Raw genomic sequence first — 21823 nt, forward strand, 5'->3', positions numbered from 1 at the left:
GTGAGGTCATAGAAACCTTGTTGTTTTAGATTTTTAAATGAGAGCTGAGCGACGTAAATCAAAGACAAGAGCGAATAAAAGCCTGATTCTACCAGTAACTGTGTCCTTCAAACACACACAGGGTGGAGTACCAAAACTTCTCTATTCTACAGTTTCTATATGACCGGTACTTACAGGTCGAATCACAACACAGATGTCGATGCCTCATTTCATCATCAGATTGTGTGCATAGCAAGTGTGCGAGGGAGGCCCTTTTTACGCAGAGATCGTTCTATGGCGCTGCCAGTAAGAGGAAGTGACAGGGAGCTGGATGGGAACCAAGCAGGAATCGGTTTGAGGGGAAAGAAGTTTCGCCCTTCTCAGTTCAAGAATACTGCCTCACGTGACCTTACTGTGCACTCTCTTTCCTTCTGCCAATAAGGGGAGAAAGCATGCAGAATTAATTAGAAGGGGAGGAGCCCATGTTGAAGCAAGTGTTGTGTCATCTACCACAGTTTCATAAACATTCATTAATCAGTTGCAAATGTGTGTCTGTCAGGGTGAACAAGCACAAAGAGGACTGTTGTTTCTGTTTTATCCAACACATCAGGAAGAAAGAGGAAAGGATTCGGAGACAGTAAAAGAGGTAAGAACTCGAGTTTGCAGGACGAATGCATAATAAGGACGTGAACTTCAGTTTAGCAAAATTGAGTAAACAAAGTGTGGTCAGTTTGAGGTGTCCAAGGAGGATGTGCAGCCACAGAGACATGGACAGGACACATGTGAAGACAGAGGAGGCTGACAAGGAGAAGACGGAAGAGGACGTGGTGCGCCTCCGGAGAGAGATTGGCCTGCTGCCTGCAGTGTGCTTCATCATTGGCACAGTGGTGGGCAGTGGGATCTTCATCGCACCCAAGGGAGTCCTGATGAACAGTGGCAGCGTGGGGCTCTCTCTGCTGGTGTGGGTGCTGTGTGGGGTCCTCTCCATGTTTGGTAAGATGCCTCATGGTCTAGTTAATCTCTGCTGTCCTGGTAAATCCTTATCACTGTTTTATTTTATTTATTCACTCGCTATGTTCACACAAAATAAAATATTTTAGAACACAATAGGAAATAATAAAACAAACAGTATGTTGTTTGTAATGCTTGTAATTCCAACGCTGATTAAGAACTATCAACATCTAAGAACTTTAATTATATTTCATATGTTTTTCCCTGATCTGCTCTCTGTTCCATCAGGGGCCCTTTGCTATGCTGAACTGGGCACCAGTTTTAAAAAATCAGGGGCTGACTACGCTTACTTACTGGAGACACTGGGGCCACTGCCTGCCTTTTTACGACTCTGGGTTGAGTTCTTATTCATCAGGTTAGTTTAGATTTGTTTCGTCTTGTTTGTCCTCGTCTAAAATCAAACCACAACACCTAACAAACATGTTCTCTGTGTCCAGGCCTGCTGTTGCTTCCTACATGTCCCTGGCTTTTGGCCGTTATGTGGTGGAGCCATTCTTTGAACCCTGTGCTGCTCCGACAGTGCTAATCAAACTTGTTGCCATCCTGGGGGCAAGTGAGTGCTTTTATACATCACTTTTATACCAGGGGCTTAACTTATAAGGGGGACACAGAGGATAGGTCCCCTGCATTTTTTAAGAGGGCAGTGTTGGACCCCTCCAATTTACATTATATTGAAGAATGGAAGTTGGAATGGTGTTTGTATCTTTTAGCTGTAGGAAACTATATAAAGATGAAACTGTCCCAAGGACAGACAGTCCTGACCATAAAGGATCCCCAGCAGGGCGCTGTCCCATCCAACTACTGGCCAATAACCTGACTCTGTACAACATGGAAGCTCCTGTCAGGCATCATAGCAGCTAAGATGATTAGGCACATGGCCCAATACATGAGCAAGGCCCAAAAAGGAATTGGAAGTAATACCAGGGGAGCCAAGCACCAGATACTGGTTGATAGAGCAGTCACTGCAGACTGCAAGACCAGGCAGATCAACCAGTGCACCACCTTGATTGACTACAAGCCTACGACTCAATGCCACACACAGGGATACTGGAATGCTTGGAAAGAGAACCTTCATCAAGAACTCAATGGGGCTTAGGAAAACGACTCTGGAGGCCAACTCTAAGCCACAAGTTACCATCAAGTGCGGCACATACCAAGATGATGCACTGTCTCCACTTCTGTTCTGCATAAGCCTGAACCTACTCAGCCAACTCATCACAAAGAATGGCTACAGATACCAGTTCCGAGGTGGAGCAACCACCAGTCACCTCCTCTACATGAATGACATTAAGCTGTGTGCAAGGGAGGCCAGCAATGACATTGAAATTTCATTCAGACTAGGTAAGTGTGGTCAGATAGTGTCAAAGAGAGGGAAGATGATCAGAAGGGGGCATTGAAGTACCAGAGGGCAGCATTGCAGATGTTCAGGGCAGCCACAAATACCTTGGGGTCCTGCAGGCAAATGGGAACCATTAGGAGGCCGCAAGGAAGTCAGTCACAGCCAAATAGCTACACAGAGAAAGGCAGGTCCTGAAAAGTTGGCTGAACGGAAAGAACAAGGTCCAAGCCATCAACACGTACGCCCCGCCAGTCATCAGATACCCCGCTGGTATAATAAGCTGGTCAAAGGAGGAGATAGAGGCCACTGATATCAAGACAAGGTAGCATCTCACAATGCATGGAGGGTTTCATCCCAGGTCCAGCACCCTGAGACTGTACCGAAGACTGGTGAGCATCAGAGCCACTGTCCAGGACTAAACAACCATGACCCAGGAACACATCAGGAAGATGGCCCCCGAAGATGAGCTGCTAAGTGAATACCTCAGGCAGCAAAAACCCAAAAATGCAGAAGAGGAGGGTGAGCCATCATGGAAGAACAAGCCCCTGCAAGGCATGTAACACCAACAGTCTGAAGGAGTGGCCACCATCAAGAAACCCTACCAGTGGCTGGAAGTGGCTAGAACAGGCACTTAGTACAGGATCAATAGAAGCAGGGGTTTACCACACCAGACAGGACCCCAGGTGCAGGCTGTGCTATAATGAGACAGTTCAGCACATAACAGCAGGGTGTAAGGTGCAGGCAGTAACTGAGTACATAGAACACCATAACCAGGGGTCAAACTGAGGGCCCAAGCTTGAGGAAAGCACACTACCACCCCCCATGGAGTGGTTCTGTCCTTGCAATATAAAACCTTATAAATCTATATAGTGCAAAATATACTGTACAGTCATTAATGTGTATTTGACCAGTTGTTTGTCTTTGTGTCTGTAGCGTTTGTCGTGGCAGTCAACTGCTGGAGTGTGACCACGGCCTCTCGCACTCAGGTCACCTTGACTTTCATTAAGATGTTTGCTCTGGCCCTCATCATCATCCCTGGTGTCATCGCACTGGCTAAAGGTGGGAGGATGCAGATGGCTTTACAGCTGTTAGGTCCTGTCATTTGACATGTGTTTGTTGACAATGCTCAGTTACTCTCTCTTTCTGTGTCTTTGTGTTTCCAGGAAAAACTGAGAATTTCCAGAATGGTTTTGAGGTTGACTTATTAACATTAGATAGATTGCCCCTGGCCTTCTATAATGGCCTATATGCCTATGCTGGATGGTAAGCAAGCATTTATTATAGTAAAAACACCAGCTTTGTTGTCTTCTTGTACCACACATGGAACCTTTTCACTGACTCTATTACCGTATAATAACCAGTAGTATTATAAAAACATCAGAACTGTCTGCTTTTGTTGACGAGCTTTCCTTTTTCCTTTAGGTTTTACTTGAACTTTGTCACAGAAGAGGTCATAAACCCAAACAGGTATTTTACATCTGACGTCTGCTCTCCACTCAATCTCTTTTTAAAAGCCTTGTTGCCTTGAATATACTATCATATCACTCTGTGTGTAACCTGTCTTGTCAGAAACATCCCGCTGGCAATAACCTTCTCCATGGTGACAGTGACAGTCTTTTATGTGCTTGTAAATGTGGCCTACTACACCATGATGACTCCGGCTGAGCTGCTGGTGTCTGATGCCGTGGCTGTGGTTAGTGCTTTATTGCATTTAAAAAGAAATCCATGAGAAATATGCACTATGTGTATAAATGGGGATCTAATCCTGTGTCTCTGCAGACGTTTGCGAACCGTGCTCTTCAGGGATTGGCTTCTGTGATTCCCTTTCTAGTGGCCCTATCCTGCCTTGGAGCACTTAACGGTGGTTTCTTTGGGTCAGCCAGGTAATCTGAGCACAGAAAGGTTATTACTGTCATCTATGTGTGTGCTTCAAATCAGCCAAGAATGACTGCTAACAGCCTTGTAAGAGTGCTTTCAAACCTGCCATGTTTGGTTTGGTCAAATTGTACTCAAGTTCGTTTGCCCCCTCAGTGTGGTTTGTTTGGGCGGGTGTGAACACAGCAATCACACGACCTGACCCAGACCTTCTTGAAGAGGTGGTCTCAGTCTGGTTACAAACGAACTCTGGTGCGGTTCGTTTGTGGTGAGAACGTATTCCGACCTGGATCTGAACCAACTGCAGTCACATGACACATTGTTTGGGTTAAATATGAGCATGTTACAGTCCTGGAGGATTATTAATGTGCACCTCCTCCTGTACTGCCTTAATATGCACATTCAGCACATCCAATGCATCAAAACATTGTTTTCTAGTTGGAGCCGCGCCTCGTTTTCAAACTGTATGGTTTGACTAAAATGAACAATGACAGCAATATAGTCCACGATGAGCAGCGCTAAAATCAACCTGCGTAGTTGTCCCTCCATTGTGACATTAGAAAGTGTCACATTTATCTTGCAAGTGTACTCTTCTTCAACGTTTGCTTTACTTCCTGGATTTTTCCCACATGGAAATTCTGACCAATCAAGAGCAGCTTTCTCACACAAGGCATTTGATCTGGTCCGCTTGTAAATGCTGCCGTGAGAACATGAATATACTCTAGGCAATTATACAGCTTTGTAACAAAATCAGTCCCTGATTCAGACCAAAGCAAGAAAACTCTAGGTCTGAAAGCACCCTGAGCCTTACTGTTTGTGTTGCAGGATACTGTTTGTGGGAGCCAGAGAGGGCCACTGGCCTCAAGTCTTTTCCATGATTCACATCCGCAGACATACACCAATGCCTGCTGTGCTGTTACTGGTAAAATTCTGTCCACACACTATAAACCAGAAAAGCTATCTGACAATGTCATGACTGCATCTCACAGTCACCTCCATGTTGAGAGCCATCTGCAAACAATCCCGCCCCAGACTAGATTGGTTCATGTGAAATGTAAAGCAGTGTCCTTTTCATTTAATTCTAATTGTTTATTGGCAAGAAATTGTATGATTAGGACGTGGTTTTGTCTGTCTCCAGTACCCCTTAGTGGTTGTGATGTCAATCAGTGGAGAGATCTACCAGCTCATCAACTTCGTCTCCTTTGCTCGCTGGTTCTTCATCGCCTTGGCAACCTTGGGGCTGCTCATCCATCGATATCGCTTCCCCCACCACCCAAGACCTTTCAAGGTCAGTGTGTCAAACTGTGCAGCATTCTCCATTATAAACTGTACACTAAAATGACACCACACTGTGTTATCTGCTCTTTTTGATGACCCAAAGGTGCCCCTGGCCATCGCAGTCATCTTCACGGTGGTTAGCTTCTTCATCGTGGGCCTGTCTCTTTACTCTGACCCCTGGAACACTGGGCAAAGCTTCGCTCTCACTCTGACCGGGGTCCCAGTTTACTATGTAACCGTCTACCGCTTTCGCTTGCCCAATAGATGCAGACGCATCTTCAGTAAGTCATACCATCATGGTTCATGATTCTGATGATGTCCCTTTGTAATTAACATTCCCGCCTCTTTCATATGAATGCGCCGTGGCTGGATAGCAAAACATAGAGTTAACTGAACAAGTTTGTGGTACTGATTATCCAGACGGTCAATGTTAGGGTGAGTCAAGCCAGATAACGATAAGATATCCTGGGTAAGTTGAACTGGTTTCGTAGTACAGGCCTCTGGTCCGTTTCTGGTTATACAGAAGGATCTTACTCTGTAACAAAGTGGACGACCTCTAGAGGGAGCCATGTCATAATGTTGTCAGACACTTGAAGTAATAATCTGAGCCTGTCAGTGGCAAAAACAAACACTTTTCGTTGATGTAAATTGACGGTGCTCAATTGCCCACTGTGATTATGTTACAGAGAGCAGAGGGTGATTCATTTGCTTAATGTTACATTCACTGATGTGTCATTTTGGAACAAAGACGAACCTCTTAAAGAACTTGATATGTGAAATAGAGAGGACAGTGGCAACTGTTTGAAACATAAAGAAGAAAATAGAGTTGTTCATCCCGTTTATGGTTTTTAACTTCAAATTTTGCTTAAACCCCACTTGATACATTTAATCTTAACTTTGGCCTAATTCTAACTCTCTTCAATGTTCCCAGACTACTGCAGCAAGAAACTGCAGATCCTTCTAGAAGTGGTTCAACAAGAAGTTCAGACGTACTGAGGACCCCAAAGACTGCTGTCTACTGACACAACACCTGGATACCACTTTAGGCCCGTTTCCACCGCAGGAACTTCGGGGTAATTTTACGGGGCCGGGGCCGTTGGTGCGTGTCTCCACCGCAGGAACCACCCCCGAAGGACAGAGTTCCGGAACTTTTACGGGGGCTAAACAAGTCCCTGCCTCGGAGTAGGTACTCAGAACGGCCCCGAAAGACTCCTGGCTGGGGCTTGGGGATTTACTTGGTGCTGATTGGATATACTCAAGGAGGGATGTGACGTCAACAGAAAGCAACAAAATAGCCGGCATTTTTAAAACTCAGCAGACGAGGGTTAGCTCGTTCATATAGCTTCCACCGCCATCTAAAAAAAAACTCACTAAATGGCCCGTGAAAAAAATATTTTTTCCAGTGGATATCTTAGTTACAACATGATTGAGCTAGCAAAGCAGTTTTGTGTTGATATGTGTGGTATTTATTCAGTTATGGGAAATCACGATGTCTGAAAGCAGCAGCTAACAGCAGCAGCAAAGCTAATATCAGGACGTCATCTGTTAAAAGCCTCCCGTTGTCGGATACGACATGAAACTACTCCAGTTAGCTCAATCATGTTGTAACTAAGACATCCGCTGGAAAAAATATTTTCTTCACGGGCCATTTAGTGAGTTATTACAGATACCGCTATCGGCTAACGGCGTCCCTACGCCCCTACGTCTCCCCGGCCAAAATGGTTGCGCAACGATTACGTCACATCCAGAGCCCGTAACTTTACAGGAACCTTCCTCGTACTCCGCTCTCTCAGTGGAGACACGGCGGTTGAGAGGGCCGAGCGAGAGGACATTCCTGTAGTAGTTCCTGCCCCCCAAATAGTACCAGGAACTTCTTCAGTGGAAACGGGCCTTTTAACAAGACTGAGAACCTTTTTTTTTAGAGTTCAAACCTGTGTTTTAAGTGTCCATTTTGATAGGTAGACAATTTTAGTGTGCTGTTTTGAGCAAACTTTTGCAACAACTAAGCTGGATACAGATGGCATTTCTGATTTATCCTCTAACTTGACTAAGGTAAAGTGCTATGTTGGACATATTTTGTGTTTTTAAAGGACACTGCCACTGGAATAAGAGGTGCTTTTCTCTGTTATTACTCCTCATGAGCCTATAAAACCATGTACAAGTAAGACTCGTGAGCAGAGATTCAGAAGAACCTATAAATCACAGAGACGATGTATAAATGGTTTCAACTTTTGTTCATGCATAAATAAAATTAAATAGGCAGCCATGTCATATAGTTTTTCATGAGGTCGTAGAAACCTTGTTGTTTTAGATATTGAAATGACAGCTGAGCAACGCAAATCAAAGTGTACTTATGCTCAAAAAGACACGAGTGAATAAAAGCCCTTTTGTTCCGTTTTAGGCGTCAACACCAGCAGATTTATTGCAGAGTCACAGAAACACCAACTTCAGAAAAACAAGGCACATGCTTTGAAAACAGTTTCTCTGGAAACCACAACATTTCACACTCACATGCCATCCAGCACCAACTGCAACGGAAAACCTCTCAGATATAAAAACACACAAACCTGAGGGAGTTATCAAAGCCGTACATTATTTTGTGGCATTTTAAAAAAAAAAAGGGTAAACCTCCCCTACTGCCTTTCAAAGACGGTGCTACAAATAATGTTCCGCTTGGAATCGCGATGTCCTCTTTGTGCTTACAGATGTAAAAAGAAATCTGTCATTTTAACTGAAAACTAAAACAAAATATTCAGCATTTTGTTGACAAAGACTGCCTTAAAATACAGTTGATATGAGGAGTCACTGCATGCAAATGTCCCTCTGCAGGAACAAAGTGCCCACTGATGGCATACTAATGATGAACACTCAGGGTTTCAAAGTGGTGAAGACGGTTCTATGATTAATGTACAGACACAATCCTACTGCTGTTAGTGCTATGTGTATTACTTTGCCTTTTTTTATTGCTAACAATCCTGCGTCACAATCTACAAGTTGTTTCCAAGAGGCCGCCCAAGCATCTCGCTGGCTTATCAGGGAATATATTGTTTTCTCATTTACATATGCAAAAGCTAAATTATATATTAAGATGTGCAAATCGACATACATTGGTGTTTATGTACATACATACAGACAGACATATTTCTCTAGCAAATCCTTCAAGAGTACAGACAGTTATGACAGGAGAAATGATTAAAGCAAACAAGTTTTACAGATACAAAATAAGAGTGACGAAAAGAAGCTGTTAATAAGTGATGAAACCAATCAGAAAGTAGGTGGAGAGGAACGTCTTACATGAAGGACGACAACCTGGAAACTAAAAGTGTTGCCCTCAGTATTCCCATTTTCTCCTATAGTGTTTTGGAAAACATGACACGTCCCTGTGCATGAAATGCGTTTTGTCCCTCCGGCTAGTTAAACTGAGAGATGAACTCAGACCAGCTGATATTGGCCATACCCAAGTCCTCACCATCCAGACCAGTGAAGCTAATGTCCACGAGAATCTTACTCAGGCTGTCGTTCATTGTATCCAGGGCCAGGCCCTCTGTGACCGAGCAGTTAGTGGGTGCCTGAAGGAGCTCGCTGGAGCAGCTGCCTCTGTGGTACTCAATGGGAGAGTCTGTCAGTCCGGTCACTCTGGAGGGAGCGGACGTGAGCAGCTCTCTGGGGGAGTTAAACAGAGGCAACTCTTTAAACGGAGTGCTGTTGAAGTTGAAGGTGGTGTAGTCATGCCGCGGTGTGACCGCGGGGCCGCCTGGTGTGCGGATGGGGCTGAAGTCCAGTACGTTTTGGCTCCCTTTGCCCACAGGGGTCACTTTCCACGGCTCGGGTAAGACCTGAGAGGGAGGCTTACTAGGTGTGGAGGAGGTCAGGTGGCTGCTACTTTTTATGGGGGTCTTGAAGGAGTAGTCCCGATCGGGGCTTTGCTGCTCCTGCTCGGGCTCATCCGGCTCGGTGTCTCGCGCGTCCTGGAAAGTTGAGGCGTCAGAGGCTACGCCAGAGTCAAACAAAGTATTGTCAAGGCACAGGAGGATGGGCTCCTCGTGCTGAGAGTGAACCAGGCGCTGTTTGCGTCGGGAGCTGCTGGCTTGTCTCTTTGGAGGGGCTTTGGGAGTCTCGCATTTAATGGGGACGCATATCGGCTCCTCCTTCACCTCCACCTTGAGGTCTTTATTCTTCTGAGGATACATTACCACAGCTGGGGCGTCACTTTGTGTCACCTGTCGGACATACAATACATTTTACGATTCTACCAGTAACAACAATCATTTACCATCCCTGTCATATGGCTCGGAGATTAAGGAGCTCCCAGAAGCCAATGTTTCACTTATTTGTGGACACTTTCGGTCACCGTTCTTCTTTGAGTTAGCTGCTCACCGCTGCCAGCTGCTTTTTAAATCTCCCAGTGGTGGCTGGACTAGCGCTCATTTAATTTAATATTCTTGTTGTGCCCTTGTCTCCTGTCTGGAAAATTACAGCCACCTTCTAATTATCTTGGTGAACCGGCTGCCAATATTTGCATGATGGTAGTGGATGGAAAAGCACAAAAAAGTGCATTTTCTTTAGGCGATTGTTTTAAACTTAGGTGGACATTTGTGCTACATTTGGAGGAAACCCAACTCGCATATAGAGTAAGACTACAACTCCTCAAGACCAAAGTTCCTGTGTCTAATTTGCCATCTGCTGATTAAGGTGAAGGGGGTTAGCAACAAAGTTAGCAAGTGAAGTTAGCCTCCCACTGGAACATTAAGAATTGATAGTGTTCAGTTTCAAGTTAAGATTTGCCTTTGCAATAAAACAACCGTGTTTTATGTCATTGAGTCTTTTTGTGCTGTGTTTTTTTAAGTAGTGGTTCAGGAACCATTTAGGCAGCAGCACAGTTTTAAAAGTATTGTTTTGGCACCCGGTATTGGGGGGAAAAAACCCCCCAAATGATACCGAACCCTTTTGACACAACCCAACACAAAATGTTGGCATGGAAAACTCTAGCCAGACTTAACCAATATTTTTGATACTGAAAAATCTAAAATGTATTTTTAAGATGTCATATTTAGCTTCTCAAATGTTTACCTTAGGAGCTATCCGCACTCTCTTGGCTCCTCGCAAAGTGTTCTGTTTCTGCTGCGAGCTGGACGGGGGAAACGGGGCCGACGAGGACGGCAGGTAGACAGAGGAGGCCACTGGGAGCTGGATGGGAACCAAGTAGGAATCGGTTCGAGGGAGAAGAGGCTTCATCCTTCTCTCTGAGTGAAGAAGGGACAACAACTGTCAATGTCAAATGTCAATTTTGCCGACTTCCAGCTGCTTTTTTTTTTAGTCCCTTCAACCCATTTAGTGTCCCCATCTGTTAACTCACCAGAACTAGTCGGCGTCTTTCTTGCATCAGGAACGATCCTCCTTTGAGTCTGTGAAAAATGAAACAACATAACATCACTTTATAGAGTTAAAGCACACTGCCTGAGTGATCTTACTGTGCTCTCTCTGTCCTGACTACACTCAGTGACAACTTGCGTTCTCTCCCTGGTTTTAGGGTCTGGCAAGCTAGAACAGACAAAAGTCAAAGTTAGACTGTCCCTACACATTATTGTTAGACAAAGCCTCAGCGTCCCTGCTGCTCACATCTTCTCATCCTGCAACAGAAAGATTTCCCTACACCTTAGCCCTCCATCTGCAGCTGCACTCTTTGGGTCAAAGGCTCTGGTGACAGTGAAAGTGGACATCTGATTTCCTGTCCCTTTTCTGCTCTCTCCTGCCTGACTGCAGAGATGAAGAATGTTCCTAGAGAACTGAAAAAGATAAAGCCATCTTACTTGGTTGGGTAATAAAAGCATTGGCACAGGAACAGGAGCGGTCATTGGGTCACAACCAGGCTGTGGAGAAAGATGTGGAATGAGAGTGAGGAAAATCATAAAGATTGGACAACAAAGATCCAAAACAATCCCCTGACACCACGGGCGACAATGATGATATCAAATATACAAAATTATGAACAACTTAACAAAAAAAATCAAGTCAGTTTTAGGGAATCCTTCGATATAAAAAGGTGGAAGAATGTGAAAAGGGGGACAGAAGGGGTTCCGCTGACGTCATCACCCTGAATGGCAGCCTCAAGTAACAGCTCCCTCGCGAAAATAGTTATTTCGCCCCGTTAGACCGTTAAATACTAGATTTTCAGATATTACTTGAATGGAGAAGAGGGGCAAGAATGGGGAAGAAGGATGCAAACAAAAAAAGCACCGCTGCAGAGCCTGAAAATGAGGAAAACCCAAAGGACAGCTCTCCTACACAGACACAAGATGGCGGAGCTAATGCTAACCCTCACTCAAACGACGCTGGAGGAGATTCTGGATTTCCGAAAGGACTCAAAACAACAACTAAACGATATTAAATCAGAGCTCACCAACATTAACCACAAAATAGCAGAGGCAGAGGTGCGAATTGAAAAAGTGGAAGACCGTGTTCAAAACATGGAGCAGGTGTTGAACAAGATGATAAAAGTCATGCATCTGTTACTCGACCATGAAGGGAGGTCCCGACGGGAGAAAAACAGGCTAAAGGAAAAGATAGCCGAAAATACAATTCATAAAATTAGGGATCCAAGAACAAAAGTGATAAAAAATAAACTAAATGAAATTCAGGAAGCTTTTGAAGTGTTTTATAAAAACTCTATATTCTGAAGTTCCTGGAAGGAGTGTAACCCAAATTGACAGCTTCCTGAATTCCCTAGACTTACCCACTCTAGATGAAGAACAAAATGAAATAATGACTGCAGATATAACTGAGGATGAATTAAAAGTTGCTATTAGTAGGCTTAAATTAAGGAAGTCACCAGGATCTGATGGTTACACGGCAGAGTGGTACAAGGAATTTAAAAAAGAACTAATACCTGTTTTACTCCCCACACTGAATTGGGCTTTAAAAAAGGCACAAACGCCACCCAGCTGGAAGGAGGCAATAATTTCGGCCATACCGAAAGAAGGGAAGGATAAAATGGAGTGCGGATCTTTTAGGCCAATATCTGTTCTCAATGTGGATTATGAACTGTTTACCTCTATTATGGCCAAACAATTAGAAGAGTTTTTACCAACATTGATACACAAACAGGAGAAAATGCCCTCCATTCCCATACAGGCAATCCTAGCTGATAATAACCTACAATCCCACATCAATAACATTGATAACTCATGGGTGAAATGGACCCTTAAAACATGGAAAACTATCATAAAGGAACACGAACTCGAGAGCGATATTACAGTTCTTAAATGGTGTGCTTATGACTCAGAGTTTACACCTAATAAAATGGACTCTAGATCCAAGGACTGGATAGCTAAGGGTATAACAGCCTTATGTAGTGTAATGAAAGATGAAAAATTGCTCAGTTTCAAAATGCTTAAAAGGACATGTTTATTAGAAAAACAAGACTTCTATCGATATCTGCAGCTGCGGCATTTTGTTGATCTGAAGATGAAAAATGTAACAGAGACACGTGCATGTCTGATTGAATTGTTTAGAAAAGCCTATAATTCAGAAACTATTGATAGAACCATTTCATGCTTGTATAAGGGTCTGTCGAATCTGAAATCACACTCAACTTCATGTATTAAAATAAAATGGGAAAAGGAAGGAGGGATAACTATATCTGAGAAAGAATGGACAACAATATGGAGGTATCAATGGATGTGTACCAGCTCACTTAAGTGGAGGGAATTTGGCTGGAAAAGCTTGATTAGGTACTTTATTACACCCTCTCAGAAGTCTCACTATGACAGTAACTCCCTTGTTTGTTGGAGAAACTGTGGAAATCAAAATGCAAACCATTACCATGTTTTCTAGGACTGCCCTGTCTTGAAAGATTATTGGAGAGAGATACACAATGCCCTACAAGATATCTTCAAATGCGAAATACCTTTCAAGAGTAAGACTATGTTTTTCGGACACATACCTCAAGAATGGCCGAAAAGAGATAAACATTTAATGAATATCTTGCTGGTGGCCTGTAAAAAGACTATTACCAGGAAATGGCTATCACAGGAGAGCCCAACTTTAAATGTATGGATGGAAATCACAATGGACATTTATAAAATGAAGACGATAACAGCATTTGTTAACCATAAATTGGAGAAATTCGCCTCATCCTGGAAAAACTAGGTTGACTATGTCACGCCTCATAGGCCTGATTTTATTTTCACAAATGTGTGACTGTGTTGTATGGAAAAGATCACTCCCTACTTGTACATAGTTTTTTTTGTTTGTTGGTCTTTCTTTTCACTATTTGAACATAAAACAAAAATATCATTTTGGCATTTAAGCCAGACAACAGATATATGATGTATAAATATATGATGTACCAGATGTAAATGCCTGATGCTGAATGTCAATAAAAAATAAATTACCAAAAAAAAAAGAAAAAGAAAAGGGGGACAGAAATAAGAAGCTGTGCTCACCTTATACACCTGATCAAGAGTGAGGCATCGGTTGGCCTCAGGCCGGATTGTCCAGAAAGAAGTTTTCCCATCCGCTGACATCTCACGAATGAACATGTCATTTAGAGAGAGGTTATGGCGGATGGAATTCTGCGATTATAATGAGCAAACAAATCTTTAATGTTTCGGTAAGAGACACTCAAACACTTCCATCTGCTCTATTATATACACCTACAAATGATATATTTGGTTTTGAGTTGTAAAGTACCTTCCATCCTGGTTTGGCCACCTCTCTGAAGTAAGGAAAGTGGTCCTCGATCCACATGTAAATCTCTTTCAGGGTCATCCTCCGGGTCTTTCGGCTGTTGATTGCAAACTGGATCATGGCCATGTAGGAGAATGGTGGCCTCTCTGACATGGGCTGCTGGACAAATTAAAACCACACTTTAACTGCACTGTTGTCAAATCTTTTCAAATCTGCCAACCCAGCAGATAGAACCATAAATCACGCTGACGTGACATGTTTACGAGACAGACTAGTGAAAGGATGGTGTTTTGGGGACGTGCTGAGACATGCCTGAGCTAGGCCTCCCCTCCACACATGCATATGTTTACACACCAACAGTTAACAGTCACACTGAGGTGAAAAGAAGGAGCAGCTGACCTGAAGAGTCTGTAACTGCGAGGGTGTTTGGTTCTCCTTGTTGGCGGTCTGCTTGGCAGGATCTGGTTTGATGGGACATGTGTTCTTTCGGCCCAGCCACTGAATATCAGTGAGGCTGTCATCTAAAGGGCCACACTCCAGCTCCTTATTCACTGATAGAGAAAAGCAGTTTAAGTTAGCTTACCAAGTCAGTGCTATTAAAGAGGTGGAAAAAACACTTTAAAATGCCACAAATATCCTTGAAAAATCAGATTTCCGTACATGCTTTAATTCCAGCGAGAGGTTTAGCATCTGGGGAGCTGAACATAGCTTCTGCTTCCACTGGCTGTCCAGCTGTGGAGGCGTCATCCCCGTCAACAGCAGCCTGACATGAAGATCCACCATCCCGGCCACCATTCCCACCCAGAAGGATGAACTTGTTTGGCCCCTGGACACCACACTCCTTGCCTTTGGCCGTGAGGGCCCTGATGACACCTTGAAGGTCTGCCGTTTTGGGGATGACGACCACCTGTGTGTCAGACATGGAGGGGTGATCCATAATGCAGATGCCATCAGGGAGGCTCTGACTGGCAGCTGATTTTGGAGGTTCTTTGAGGGTTGAAGCATCAGCTTGGCTTTGCGGCTCGGCTGCTGGAGGATCATTTTGCTGGAAAGGCAACTTTCTTCTTCCGAGGATCAGGGGTCTCCTTGGGCTCCGTCTCATGGTCATCAAATCACTGAAAGTGCTCCCTGGTGTTCACTGGTATTCTGTACAAAAATAACAAAGATACTGATCCATTAAAAAACAAAGACTGTTTGAAAGCTTCCTGACACTGAGGGGTAAAAATATTCAGCTTTTATCACAGACAAACCTGTAGATTTAAGTTCACCTGGCAGAAGTATGAGGTCAATGCTAATTTGGTAGCTAGCTAGTCAACAGTTTAAACGGTTACTCTGTGGGTTAATCGATTGAGATCGACATGAAGTAATCGATTAATATCAAACACCAGTCAGAACATAATGTACACCGGTGGGACAAGTTAACAATAAACCTACAAATGTCCTTGAATCCGGGTTTTACCTGTGTAATTGCTCCGTTTAGCAACCTAATATCGGATCAGTTTTTTTCTGGCGACTTCTAACGTTACACCTTCGTTAGCATGTTAGCAGTTGGTGACGTACTGCATGTAACGTTTACCGCTGATTCCCTGGCAAACTGCCAACGTCTATATGGATATCTGACTACTCAAATATAATTCAAACCTTTGGGACTCATAGAAAAATTCGGCTGATAAAAAACGACCCTAGATCGTTTCAGCTGTAAAGAATTAAACATACGTTGTCGCCCATTAGTTGCGTTAGCTAGTTAGCCATGTGTGGCAACGAGACATTCGTTGTGTTATATTTTATTTAAACAAACGCTGCAAAGTTTTGTGACGTATGCCGAATTAAAGACTGCAATGTCATTACTGATAAAACATTTCAATTTAATTCAATATCGATCTACATCTGCTTAAAACGTAATGAAAACATTACAATGCCATTCTTTTTGAATGGGGATCAATGTGACATCCCGTTCACACACACGACTGACATGCACCGGGGCACGGAATGAAGATAACAGTTATTTGGAGGCACTTCAATCGCTTTAAGGATGAGGAAAATACGAATTAGCTACTAGACGTGGCGAGCTTAGCTGACGTTGTAACTTTCTCTAAGCTTTCTGTTTGGAAGCTAAGCTAAGTTAGCATCGGGCTACGCTGTTGTAGCGGCTAGCAAGCTAACTGCGCTATCGTAACAAACAGAAAAGCTATATAAAGACAAACCTTCATATTATTGCGATGTTTCGGGCAACTCCACTTGACCGGACTTCTACTAGTAGTTGAAACACTTGATTCACATTCTATTTAAAATCTATGATGTAGATGATACTCTTTCATTTAGTGTTATTTACATAATGTCCGGTCGATTCAGAAACGTTTTTGAATTTTGGCGCTGGGGGTGGCCACTTTCGTCACTCTGATCACGTGGTATAAAAATGCACCAACGGCAGCTTGACATCAGATCACTTGGATGTGAGATCACCCAATCAGAGACGATGTTGGTGGAAACCGGGAAATAATATGTAACAAGAGGACGGAAAACAAAATAAGTTCGTAGTAGACAGTTAAGTTATTGTTTTTTTGTACTTTAATTAATTGTTTGCATTAATAGCGGTATCTTTCGCGAACTATCGCCTTTAGGTGAGTATAATATCAGGTTAGTAGCTACGAATGAAAACCGTCAAAGGTATACAGCGGACTGTTGACTTTTGAATCAGCCAGTAATCTGGATGTGGAAACAATGTTGGCTGATTAGACATTTACATTGATTTGGTGATGTTTTCATTCCATCAGGTCTGCGGGAATGATTTCTATTAATGCCCCGTAAAAAAGCCTCAAAGATAGACAAGTCTCCCCTGCAGTTCGTGGAGCGGCCTGTGTGTGGAGCCAGACTCCAAAATGTGCCTGAAGTCCGAGCAGCTCTTAATCCCAGAGAGTTTTTCACAGAGACACAGAACGGCTCAGCTCTTAATTCATGGGTAAGTTTCATTTTCATTCTTTGAACGCTGCAACAGAGCCCTAGCCTACAGAGTTTGCAGGGAAACCTGCGCATCATGTGCAGTTAGGGACTGTTCTTTACTCATCAGAGAAGTGGGTTGTGACCATTTTTTCATCTAGATCATCTCCCCAAAGCTACAAATACTTTCCCTTGAGCCCTCCAGAGTGACTGGGGGTAAAATACATGAATACCATAAATAGCCCCTAACAATACATAAATATATATATATATTCACACCGACTGAGGTATTGGGCAAGCAGCAACCTCCAAGGATGGAAAATTGAGTGAACATGGAAGTGCCAAAAACTGCACAGCCAATTGGGGCTGCCTCTAGAAGTCAATCACCATAGATACCGTACCCATGTTATAATGCCTAACATTAAAGCATAAATAAATGTTCACAGCCTGGTGCAAAAAATGGTTTTGGTCTTTATAGCTAATTTCCCCTTAATAACAACTGTTCTGGAGGGGAATTTTTTATAGCTCACTCGTATACATTTTGTTTTGTACCTCCACAGCGCCAGCCTCTCGTTCAAATGTGGTCACTTCAGGCTACAAAAACATAAGATGGCAGTTTCTGGCTAAGATAAATGGATTTTTTTTAACGTTCATGTTATATTTAAAATGAATACAAAATACAACCATTCAAAGCTGTACGTCCCTCACCTAAGCCAAAATACAATACATAAGGGGCCGATCACACCTACATGTGGCGCTAGAAACGCGGGCGCTTCAAAGATGCTTGAAATGCCTGAAACGCCCTTTCAGTGAGCGCCTGTAGAGCAGGGGTGTGTGCGCAACCAGGCGATCAAAACATTGAAAATGGACCCAAGATGGAGGAGGGCACTTGCCGTTGCTCTGCTTGTAAACAATGACGCCTGACGCCCAAACGTTGAGATTATTTCAATTATCAGCGTCTACAAACGCCCATCTAAAAAGACGCCAGAAAAACACTCGTCGTGAAAAATGCTTGAAAACCAGTCAGATGGGCCGTATCATAGGGAATCAATGGTTTTACTGGCGTCTCGTTTCTAGCGCTCCTTGAAGGTGTGATCGCCCCCTAAGCCCTTCCCTAGTGCCAATTTTTTTTTTTTGACATGCCTCCCCTGTTCCCCCCCTTCATAAATGGTGAAAAGTCCCTTATTACGCTAAATAATTATTAGGATATGTGATTGGAGTTTTATTCAGTTGTTTGTTTCCTGTACTCCTTTAGGTGAGCCCACAGTTTGACAGTTCAGTTGCAGCTGCACCTCCAGTCAGACGAGGGAGGAGAAGATGCCTCTCTGCAACAAGCATCCTTCAAAGTTGCACTCAGCTGTCCAGGAAAACCAGTGTGTGCAAATTCCCCCCGTTATCGTTTCAGACAAGGTCAAGAGACCATTCTCATCAACCAAAGAGTATACGCACAAAGAAATCTACAGCGTCTACTGCTGTGGCTGATGCTGGAAATCAACCATGCCAAATCAGAAGGACAGTTTCAAGTGCGCAGTGCTTAGACACACCAAAGAGACAGACGACTACAATCAGGAAACGCAATGTGGAGAGATTTTCTGACGGTGTTGCATCCACCAGCAGATGCTTGGACCAGCCTGAAACTCCATATATTCAAGCGACGGAGAAATGCAGAACTCCAGCAGATGGTGTTTCAACACCTGCTTCAAATGAGTTCATCACCACTGAGGTCAGCTCTGTCAGTCCGCCACCTGATGTAGACACTCCAAAAGTAATTCAAGAGGGGAGTAGCTGTCCCTCCGTCAGCTCTCTACACTTGCTACAAGCTCAACTGTGCACACCACCATGTAATGAGCCACCTGACATTTTAGTGGCTGACACGCCAGAGAGGGATTATGGGGTGAAGGTGACATGGAGGAGGAGGAGGGGTTTGATGTTGTTGTTAAAAGAGAGGGGCCACCTCTCTGATGCAGATGCGCTAATTCACAGCTGATGTAGAGATTTGGTGAGAAGAGGATCAGAGAAGAGACATCGGCTATCATTGGACCACTTCTGTGACCTGAAATCTGTCTATGAACTATTTTTATTGCACTGAATGGAACTGCTGCGTTTTAAAGTTCACTGACTTCATAGTGATAAGCCGAGGATGTTATCATTGTTGAATCCAAAAATTAAATCAATTAACTGACACGTCGCAATATCCAAATCCCAATCCTTTTACATCTCATAATTTATTTTGACCAGTCCTAATTATACTGTACTGTTTGTTACAGATTATGCTGCAAATCAAAGGCAGTCTTTTTATTCACATCTAAATCCTGACCTTTAGCAACACAAGTCTGATTTTTTTTAAGGGAGTCTGGTACTGGGTCACATAATCTGACAGGTCAGAGACTTCTATGTCACAGTTATGCTTCAGCATTTTAATGGCAGATATATGGAGAAAGGTCATAGACTAATTGATATAATAATAACTGCATATCTTTGTCAGTGACATGGAATTTTGAGTCACCGTTGTAATAAAACCAAGGGTGCTGCTGTAAGATCATTTGAACACTGCTGTTGGGGATTGTGAGCAATGCTGTGTAACTTGTAATGTATTGCATAAAAGATGTGGAATAAATGTATATAAGTCCAAAGAGCAAACTAAATTCTTGGTTTATTAAGACTTCTGTCAGGCTACAATATGTGATTGGACTATCAGTGGTTTAAACATGCAGAATTCAACAACTTGTCATTTTGGCTGGTTACTTTAGCAACTCCTTGACCAAACTATTTTCTTTTATCAATTTCTTTAACAATATGTTGTCTTTTCATGCCTGTGGGGCACATTTGAATTAAAACGATGACATATTTCAAGCTGAAAGCCAAAAATCATTCAGCTCCCAAAAGAAGACAACTCCTCGCTCCTCTCCCGAATCTCTGCCAATCAGCAACCGCGTAAGTAACCGACCGACCAATAGGAACGCGCGTTCTTCGTGTGCTCGGTAACTAAGGACCGAGCAACAGAGTTCTCCTCAACCGCGTCCATAAAAAGTGAGTGTAACCGCTGCACGAGGATCTTCCTTAGCAACCTTGGATACAAACATGAGTTACAACAGCATAGGGTAAGATACTACACACATATGTTGTTCCGTTGTGTTCATATTTGTTCCGGTTGTGTAACTGTGTAACGAGAAGCTAACCGGTGCCGTTACCGTTTTATTACACCCGAAAAACTTGCCTGTCGCCCACAACTTTTATTAAGACACCATTGCTTACAGTTGAGGCTGGGCTGAGGCAGCTAACGTTAGCTTCTAACGGTAACAAGCTAGCTATTTCATTACACAGCTGGCGGATAAACACATTTACCGTGTCTAATTTCATTAATTTAACGATGTATGTTGCTCGGTGAGTGTCAAGCTTTGTCAGTTAGGCAACGGCCGAAGTGTCACGGCGAAAAATTGCTCAACGTGAAACGGAGCAACGGAAAAAAAGACATAAATTCACAATTAATGGCACCCCAACCGACGAATGTGCTTTTTAAATAGGTTTTCTCGCTGGCTGGTAAAACAACACACACACACCAGCCTGTAGGATTCATGTATGTTAAGTAACGTACAATAACCAGGCATTTATTCCAACCTGTAGACAGTATTTTTGTGTAAAATTAAAGCAATTTCCTGAGGCATTTCTGTCGCTACAGTTTATTTAAACACATTTACACCCCCATCTCTGTGGATATGTAGGATTGCGTCGAGTTTCGGAATGTGGGATGATTAAACTAGGGCTCCAGCACCCTGTTTAATTACAATGTACCAAGTGATATGCATCACAGATGGTGGAGGCACTCAGCCACTTCAAAGCTCTGACTGGGTTTAGCTCTGAATACATACACGAATACAGTGAAGGGAGAAGGCTTAAGGAAGGGATGTCATGTTTGAGCATGTCTTTCTGTAGCCTCTGTTTATGTTGCGTCAATGCATTCCTGTAAAGTGGTATACAACTTGCTGGGCAATATGGACAATAATTCACATCTGGTATTAACAGGCTGACTGACGAAACATGATATATATCTCTGTGTTTTCTATAAAATGGGCTACATGTTTTCAGCTGCAAGTCAAAGCAACATTTGAGATGCGACAAGCACTTTTTTAAAAACAGAATGTGATCAAAGTAAAATTAAAAAACGGGTTGTTTTCCCTTTTTGAAAATATAAGCTGCACAACATGTAAATAATATTAACATTTTGCACACAGCACTGGAGTTACAGAGGTTTAAAGGTTTGCAGCGTAGGACACTGAACTACAACATGAGTATAAAGGTATGAAGTAGGCCTAAATCTATTGTAGTTTGGAACAATTACCTTTCAAATTAATCTAGTGCTGGAAAATGATTGAAATCTTTTTATTTAATTGGACTAATAATCTTATTTATCCACATAGCATCAACAGAGAGGCTGAGGGAGTGAGGAACACTTTGTCTGCGTTATATGTCTTGTAAAGTCTGTGTTGTTGCTGCATTCAGATATATTTGCTATACTGCCCAGCCCTAATACAATCTCAAAACTCAAAAGAGTGACTTGAGCTATACATCTAATACATAAACAGCCAAGCAAGTCAGTCAGTAAGTGCAAAACATGGATTTTATTCCGTATTTGAAAGTAACAGGACGGACTGAATTTAAACATGAAGCAAAAGTCAGACTCAGCATGCATAATTTACCTCAGCATAATGCACCATG

General features: G+C 43.0%; 4 protein-coding genes across 8 annotated transcripts in view; 3 read left to right on the top strand and 1 right to left on the bottom strand.

Annotated features, from left to right (window-relative positions):
• The first annotated feature begins 74 nt into the window (after positions 1-74).
• On the top strand, positions 75-7879 carry LOC117249609 (cystine/glutamate transporter-like). The gene is made up of 13 exons (XM_078165110.1): positions 75-625; positions 710-972; positions 1219-1345; positions 1428-1543; positions 3263-3388; positions 3493-3592; positions 3752-3796; positions 3899-4022; positions 4109-4212; positions 5030-5126; positions 5343-5492; positions 5586-5763; positions 6414-7879. Exons 2-13 carry the CDS (start codon positions 729-731, stop codon positions 6476-6478), a joined length of 1476 nt encoding a protein of 491 aa, XP_078021236.1. The 5' UTR covers positions 75-625; positions 710-728; the 3' UTR covers positions 6479-7879.
• Positions 7868-16541, bottom strand: LOC117249178 (forkhead box protein M1). 2 transcript variants are annotated; one of them, XM_033614623.2, is made up of 9 exons: positions 16375-16541; positions 14831-15316; positions 14570-14721; positions 14174-14326; positions 13927-14055; positions 11293-11352; positions 10839-10887; positions 10553-10725; positions 7868-9702 (listed from the first exon to the last, which is right to left on the bottom strand). In XM_033614623.2, exons 2-9 carry the CDS (start codon positions 15276-15278, stop codon positions 8893-8895), a joined length of 1974 nt encoding a protein of 657 aa, XP_033470514.2. In that variant the 5' UTR covers positions 15279-15316; positions 16375-16541; the 3' UTR covers positions 7868-8892. The 2 variants fall into 2 exon arrangements, with proteins under 2 accessions (XP_033470514.2, XP_033470513.2); XM_033614622.2 differs by having other exon boundaries at positions 14174-14329.
• Positions 16542-16626: 85 nt separating this feature from the next.
• Positions 16627-19763, top strand: rhno1 (RAD9-HUS1-RAD1 interacting nuclear orphan 1). Of its 3 annotated transcripts, none has more exons than XM_078165370.1 (3): positions 16627-16714; positions 16945-17129; positions 18363-19763. In XM_078165370.1, the coding sequence occupies exons 2-3, from the start codon at positions 16968-16970 to the stop codon at positions 19092-19094; spliced, it is 894 nt and encodes a 297-aa protein (XP_078021496.1). In that variant the 5' UTR covers positions 16627-16714; positions 16945-16967; the 3' UTR covers positions 19095-19763. The 3 variants fall into 3 exon arrangements, with proteins under 3 accessions (XP_078021496.1, XP_033470521.2, XP_033470520.2); XM_033614630.2 differs by having other exon boundaries at positions 16633-16807; XM_033614629.2 differs by having other exon boundaries at positions 16633-16791.
• Positions 19764-20104: 341 nt separating this feature from the next.
• tulp3 (TUB like protein 3) overlaps positions 20105-21823 on the top strand; it is a 41186-nt gene continuing 39467 nt past the window's right edge. The window contains exon 1 of one of the 2 annotated variants that reach the window (XM_033614624.2): positions 20105-20208. In XM_033614624.2, coding sequence (XP_033470515.1) covers positions 20189-20208 — 20 coding nt within the window. In that variant the 5' untranslated portion in view covers positions 20105-20188. The remainder of the gene's footprint in view (positions 20209-21823) is intronic. The other variant, XM_033614626.2, reaches the window with a different exon arrangement.

This window comes from Epinephelus lanceolatus, chromosome 23, assembly GCF_041903045.1.
Source record: "Epinephelus lanceolatus isolate andai-2023 chromosome 23, ASM4190304v1, whole genome shotgun sequence".
NCBI lineage: Eukaryota > Metazoa > Chordata > Actinopteri > Perciformes > Serranidae > Epinephelus > Epinephelus lanceolatus.